Genomic DNA, 7,579 nt, shown 5'->3' with positions numbered 1-7,579 from the left:
CAAGTAAAGAAGAACAATAACAACAAAAGTAAAGTGCTAACCTAGATGGAATAAAGGCGAGGGGTCAGTGAAGTAGGAAAAACCTCAAACCTATAGAACCCACTACAGGAGAGGGAGAACACCAAAAAGCTAAATAGAGCGCTTTAAAGAGTGAATTGTGGTTCAGTAACTTACACAATAATCCTCCTGTTCAGGAACCAGTACTTCCTCTGGTGCCGGTCGTATCCGATGGGCTCCTGTCTGATATACGGCCGGTTCTTCTGCGCCTCCGTCACGCTGTCGGTGACCCCCGGCACTTTATGAGCGACGCAGATCTCGCACTGCCACTCGTCCTCCGGTACCTCCACCAGCGGGGGCTTCACACACTCCAGGTGATACACCGCTGAGCACGTCTCACAGCACAGCAGGTCCCCGAGACGGTGACACACTCGGCAGTGGTCGTCGTACAGCATGGTGCCGTCGGACATCAGCTCGTCACGGGCGATGTTGGTGGTCAGAAACTGATCCACTAAGAACTGCAACACCTTGATTTTACTCTCAAGTGGACCATAAGGATACTCATCCACTTCCTGATAGGGCAGAACGTGATGGTACTCCCGGTCGCTCTCGCAGTACGCGCGCAAAACCTCCGGCCACGTCATGCCGTCGATAAAATACAGAGTGGAGTTGACGCTGTCTTTGAGGTCGGCGGGGGCAAACGTGGTGTTGGAGGTGTCTTCTTCACGTAGGATGACCTTCAAGAGGGCTATATGTGTCTCTGCGATTAAAGTGCACTGCTCCTGACCCACCAGCGCCGCACAGAAGTCCTCGAAGCGAAACGGGGAGAGACGCAACACCGTGCTGAAGTTACGTAGCACCTCGTAGATGGAGGCGGCGTTGAGGAGTTCGGCGCTGGGAACCAGGAGGTCCTCGGAGGAGTCGGGGAGTTTGAGAGCAGGAATCTCCTTCTCCTCCAGGATAGGGCTGCGAGGTCGAGGCCGGCCTTTTCTCTTCCCTGTAGGAGACAAGCAAAGTTAGCTTTGATCGATAGGCTGCAGCATATTTGAGAGGCACATTACATATAATAAGTCCATATAATACGATGTTTAATCTTATTAATATCACACTGCTCTCTGCTTTCTGTCTGAGTCAAAACTAAATGCAGCGTTCGGTTATTATGCTTCATAAATCTGAAAAGAAACCACAAAATAACTGCTATTCTTACTTATTTTTAATCAAGGCTGAAGACACTTATTTTTCCTTCTGCATTTTATTAAATCAAATCACTTTTTTATTTCTACACTGCACTTTACATTGCATTCTTGTATGTTATACCGGTCTTATTCTATTATATCTTGTTTTTAAATTGTATTTTCTTGGCCTTGAATTACTGTTAATAACATTTGGCAATAACCATCTTTTTCTACACCAATATACCAATGAATACATGGTGCATAATTTCTTAATGTAGTTGTAATTCGTGTTATTCTCAATCCTACAGGTGCAGGTAGTTTGCTATAACCAGTCAAAGAGACACAATTAAGTTAGATAGCTAGCTCTTATATTTATTTTATTAGCTTTAATGACAGACTACGATGTCTTCTTCGCGTAATATTATTGCGTTTAGCTATAAGAAGTACGCAAAGTTAGCTTTATTTAACTATCAGACTTCATATTGACAGTATTCAGCATGAACTAACTGTGAAAGCTAACATTAGCTCAGAAGCTATTATCTTTCGATTAATTGGCTTCAATTCAGAAACTATACTTTCTTCTTCACCTGATACAAATGGGCTTGCGTGTAACTACAAGTAAGTCAACTTATAATGATATAAATACATTTTTATTATTAACTACAAGACTTCATATTGACAGTTAGCAGCAAGAGCTAACTGTACATGCTAACATTAGCCACGTAGCCGGTTTCTTTCTATGAATTAGCTTCAAATCAGAAACTACAATTCCTTCTTCACTTATTACAAATAGCGTTGCATTTTAATATAAGAACCGATACTAACGTTAAGTTATGATTATCTAACTATCGGACTTCTTATTGACATTATCCAGTAGCTAACTGAGCTAACTGTGCATGCTAACATTAGCCACGTAGTCATTATCTTTCTATGAATTGGCTTCAAATCAGAAACTACAATTTCTTCTTCACTTGTCGCAAATAGTGTTGCATGTTAATATATAAAGTCAATATATAATTATCCAACTATCGGAGTTCATATTTACAGAAGGCAGTATGAGCTAACTGTACATGCTAACGTTAGCAGGCTAGAAGCTACTGTAAATGAACAACTTCAACTATTTAGAGTAGGAGGTATGCAGTTATTGTTATGCTATAGTGTGAGAATAATGCAGAAAATAGTGCTTTTAGACAGTGGTGGAAACACAGGTGAGCTGGTGTTACAGCTACAGATCTGATCCACCTACAGCAGCTTTACTGATCTGCGGCCTGTGTGCATACAGTCTCCATTTTGAACAATAACCACACAGCTTCCTGAGCAAAAACAACAACATCCAGCCTTTCAGGATGCATTTCCCAAACAATAGACACTTTTCTTGCATTACTGTGTAATAATCACCTTTATGTGAAAAACCTACATTGTTTTAAATATCCTAACATGTTTTATAATGTCTCAACACCTTCATTTGTTACTATGTCACTAAGTCAAGTTGGATTTGTACTTATTTGCTACATTTTTATTCAATTCTATTATGTGCTTTCTTCTCTACATTTAGCTTTATAAATGTGCATATTATTTATTATTGCATGCGTTTTGTTTACCTGCTATGCTAGATATATACATCTTTAAATACCTGTGCACTATATACTTCTACTGCTGTTACTACTGCTGTCAAACTACTTTAACATCCTTAGCTTATTTAGAAAAAACAATGAATTGTACTTTTTGTTGTCCACCTTGATGTGTATTTTTGTAAATGGTTATTTGTGTAATTTCTATTTCCAATATGTTATGCATGCCTCTTAATTAATATTGTGCTATTTTTGGCTCATTACTTTTGCTGTGGGACTAATAAAGGAATTCTTATTCTGATGATGACCACCCTGCTGCAGTGCATATTTAACCCCACTTTGATCACATATTTACCTGGAGTGCTTGCATGTGTGCTCTGACTCCTGAAGCTACTCTCCGTGCACAAACTTCCACCATCCTCCTCCTCTTCCTCCTCTTCCTCCAGGCAGTCAGATTCCTCTTTCAGGGCCTCATCTTCCTCAGACTGGGGCTCCTCCACCTCCTCCTCTTCGGATCTCAGACTCACAGCATCGTCGTCTTCATCACTTTCATGGTCGTCGTACACCACGGTTTTGCAGACCGGGGTTCGCCTCCCTCCTCGTCCCCGACTTCTGCCCCCTCTTCCCCGGCCCCGTGTTGTCGTCCCCGACCCCCCCAACCTGCCTCCTCCTCTCCGCCGCTTAGGGCTCTCTCTTGCGGGGCTTATTGCCTCCTCATCCCCGCTGTGGTCGTCACTTCGCACCCGGGGCTTTATGTTCCTCCGCGGCCGCAAACCTCGCGTTGCAGCCGGGGAAGAATCCTCCGCTTGGAGAGGTTTGGGCGGCCTGCCTCTTTTCCCTCTCATGGTGGAATAATTACTCCTATTTTTGCAGGGTTTTGCCTCCAATTAGTTCCACTGCAGATGAGTCCCTGTGGGGTTCGGACGGTGTTGTTTTCACTCCCCGGGTTGGAGGGTTTGTTTACGGGTGTTTGAAGCTGAGAATGTGAGCCCTCGGTTCTCCTACAGAGCCGCCATCTTTCTTCTCCTCTCTTCTCTCTGAACAAACAGGAGGCGCTCACTACACGAGTCACGTGGTTTCTCCTCAGTGGCAACAATGAGCGATATGAGGATTCACTCACATTAGTTTCATTTACTACATCTTAATGATAGATATGGGGTCAACGAGGGGGTACATGTAAAATGAAACATACATAGAGGGAGAAAAGGTGTTTAAACAGTGTTTTACCATTTCAGGCAATGCAATTTTAGGCATTCAGTTTGAGGTCAGAGTAGATAATGTATGAAAAAAAATATGTCAATACATTTTTCAAGACACTGATCAGTATAGGCATGATTTTTGGTCATTTTATACTGAGTTAGGGTTGTATAGGTTTAGTTTAGTTTAGTTTTTTAGCTCATAACAAAGCACATTTATTTATTTTATATTTATTTGGCCTTTTATGGTTTCTTAAAGTGCAAATACACATTTCTGAACACCTTTTTAATATTTCTGAGTGCATTCCCCCTTTTCATTAATAATTTAAATAAAAATGTATGCTTTGAAATAGTCATGGGGGCTAAATCAGCTCTTTCAGACAGTAGTCAGACAAGTATATCCTCAGTGTTCAAAATGTAAATGACACACACATCTATACAAATAAACATAAATAGACAATATATATGTCAACAGTTATTATACATAATAAGTTAGAATACACTATAATAGACCAACCTACTTTATACATTATACAAGTGTGCGAAGTAGTTGCACTTTGTACATTTAAACACAAAGACATGTATTTTTATATTAAAATCTTCTTATATCATTGATGAATTACCTCGCTTGTGACTTAAGGAGTGTTTAACTATTTAGCCGTTTGGTTGAATAACCAGTACAGTTTTTAATCAGTTAATCATGTATTTTGCATGTTAAATATTATTCAAACAGCAAACTATGTACAGTAGCATTGTAATGACTTCCTGTACAGATAAAACTATAGCAAACACTTTAACATGGCTCATAATATAAATGTCCAAATATTGATTATAGGGTTTGTGTGACACAATAATAAACATTTAAAGTAACTGTATTTGTAGTTTTCCATCCCAGTTACTGCTAGTACAATTGTCATTATTATACACATAAATTATGTAATTGATATGGCTTACAGTATATATATGAATAGGAATTATGCATTGTGAGGTATAAGTTACGTCAGCATATAGTGAAGTTCATCAGTTGTCGTGGCCGAGTGGTTAAGGCGATGGACTAGAAATCCATTGGGATCTTCCCGCGCAGGTTCGAATCCTGCCGACAACGAATAATTCTTTTTTGAAAATAATTGTAATAATACTTGTATTTCATTTAAATTATACTTTTCATTTAAATTATACTTTTACACATTAAGCTGTATATTCAAGAATCATTAGGAAGACATTCCGTGTATAAATACTAGATGCACCTGAAGTCACCACTTTAGCGGTTTTAAACGATGGTTTACAAGTGATGCAACAGCGCCACCCAGTGGTTAGGTTTAATGATTTAACAAAATGGATAATGCTTTAAAAATACTAAACTCAAGAAATACTGCAGGTTTTGAATTTTTTACACATGTATTGTCATCATTTAGGAGCCTGTAAAGTATGATATATCTGGTGTTTCATTAATTTTATTTGTATGTACTGTAAATCATTAGAAAAGATTAATATAAGAAAACAATTAAATACAGAAACTGTATTTGAATTTAAGAAGTTAGAGTAAAAATATGAACATGTATACAAACAAGTTAATGGAAAATAAGATACACTTTAATAATCCCAAAATGGGAATCTATTTAGTTGCGGCAGCTTGTCAAACAAATTATTGCACATAATTCGAAATATAAAAAAAAGTGGAAAATAAACAATCATTCAATATGAACATCCCAACATAGAAGATAAAACAGAACTAAAGAGTAAAAAATATCAAATTGACCGTGAAGATACAAATATATTGACTATCTGACAATTAAAACACTGCTGACGGGCTAAATTACATTAAATTAAGTCAAATGTACAGTGAAGAAATGTATAATCAATAAAGATAATTAACATGGAATATAAATAATAATAAAGTGCAACAAAAAGACTAAATAAATATATTCACATGAAGTTAAAGTTATATTACAAAATAATTAAAGTTGACAACAGATATATAGCTTGTTTATCCCAGGTATTTCCAGCCAGTAGGGGGCAGTGATAAACCATGAATCAGAAACAGCGCAGAAACTCTGAGCTTAAAGACAACTGTAGCATCAGAGTTAGAGAGGAGGAGACCTAAGACAGATATTATGTATATAGATTCATAGAGGTAACACTTTCATGATCAATTATTATAAAACATATCATATATATTATTCTGAAATGGACCAATCTGCACAATGACTACTTTTACTGTCGCTACTTTCACTATATCACTATATATCTTCTACTTTTACTCAAGTACAAGATCTGAGTATACTTCTACTTTTACTCAAGTAAGATCTGAGTACTTCTACTTTTACTATAACAGAGTATTCCTACACTCTGAGTACTTCTACTTTTACTCAAGTACAAGATCTGAGTACTTCTACTTTTACTCAAGAACAAGATCTGAGTACTTCTACTTTTACTCAAGTACAAGATCTGAGTACTTCTACTTTAACTCAAGTACAAGATCTGAGTACTTCTACTTTTTACTCAAGTACAAGATCTGAGTACTTCTACTTTTACTCAAGTACAAGATCTGAGTACTTCTACTTTAACTCAAGTACAAGATCTGAGTACTTCTACTTTTACTCAAGTACAAGATCTGAGTACTTCTACTTTTACTCAAGTACAAGATCTGAGTACTTCTACTTTTACTCAAGTACTAGATCCGAGTACTTCTACCGCCTCTGCATACTGATACTACAAACATTACAGTAGACATCTTCATGAAAAAAACTTTTATTCAACCGGAGAATCAGAATAAAAATACTTAATTAATTAAATTAGGTTAAGGACACTTAGACATTATAAAATAAAATACATAAAAACAAACTTTGGATGTTGAGGCGAATATGTGCAACAGTCACTCCACCAATGATTTAATCAAAAAGTACAATTTGCTGCAAATCAGGTCAACATGTAGTCGGTGGATTCTTCACAGTCCTGTTGTCTAACAGGTTGTCTCTTTTGTTGCAGAGGTTGAATGGAGAACGCCAGGACGGCAGCACTTCCTGTCAAAGGTCAGGATCCTCACAGAGATGATTAACTCTCCTTCTTAACTTCGAGGCCAAACCGAAATGTCTAAACGCTGCTGAGACACAATGACTCTGATCTCTTTCAGGAGGCTCCGATCGGGGGTCTAGCTTAAATAAAGTAATTGAGCAACAGCAGGTTAATTCAAGGCCTCACTTTCCTGGAAAAAAGGTAAATGGTTGCTGGTGAGAGGTCACACAAGGTCACACATCTCTCAGTTTCTGTCATCATCCTGTTGTATCCTCTCAGATACATTCATACGTTTTGAACAGCGTGTGTTTTGGCCAAGTTAAAGAGTTTATATCAGTATGTAGTGTCTCTACTTTAAAGAGTCCTCTCCTGCTGATGTTCAGGTGTATATCAGTATGTAGTGTCTCTACTTTAAAGAGTCCTCTCCTGCTGATGTTCAGGTGTATATCAGTATGTAGTGTCTCTACTTTAAAGAGTCCTCTCCTGCTGATGTTCAGGTGTATATCAGTATGTAGTTTATATACTTTAAAGACCCATAGTGAGCCCCGTAGATGTGGTCGAGTCCTATGAAGCAGCTGTTAGGTGTGAATGACCAGAGAGAACATGCTCAGTGTGAAATGAGGCC

At 38.1% G+C, this 7,579-nt stretch overlaps 1 protein-coding gene and 1 non-coding gene across 2 annotated transcripts; one reads left to right on the top strand and one right to left on the bottom strand.

The window, feature by feature from the left end:
• Positions 1-170: 170 nt before the first annotated feature.
• On the bottom strand, positions 171-3,588 carry LOC104967045 (nucleosome-remodeling factor subunit BPTF-like). The gene is made up of 2 exons (XM_010796423.1): positions 3,099-3,588; positions 171-994 (listed from the first exon to the last, which is right to left on the bottom strand). Exons 1-2 carry the CDS (start codon positions 3,586-3,588, stop codon positions 171-173), a joined length of 1,314 nt encoding a protein of 437 aa, XP_010794725.1.
• A 1,374-nt stretch (positions 3,589-4,962) lies between these two features.
• On the top strand, positions 4,963-5,044 carry trnas-aga (transfer RNA serine (anticodon AGA)). Its single transcript has one exon. It is a non-coding gene; the product is annotated as a tRNA-Ser (tRNA).
• Positions 5,045-7,579: the final 2,535 nt, after the last annotated feature.

The sequence above is a fragment of the Notothenia coriiceps genome, unplaced genomic scaffold, assembly GCF_000735185.1.
Source record: "Notothenia coriiceps isolate Sejong01 unplaced genomic scaffold, NC01 NC01_scaffold00002300, whole genome shotgun sequence".
NCBI lineage: Eukaryota > Metazoa > Chordata > Actinopteri > Perciformes > Nototheniidae > Notothenia > Notothenia coriiceps.
Note: the sequence above shows the minus strand (reverse complement) of the source record. Positions and strands in the feature narration are given on the sequence as shown.

Coding starts and splice junctions, on each gene's coding strand:
- LOC104967045 (XM_010796423.1), bottom strand. CDS start 3,588: ATGAGAGGGAAAAGAGGCAGGCCGCCCAAACCTCTCCAAGCGGAGGAT. Junction 995..3,098: donor CACACATGCAAGCACTCCAG/GTAAATATGTGA, acceptor TGTCTCCTACAG/GGAAGAGAAAAGGCCGGCCT.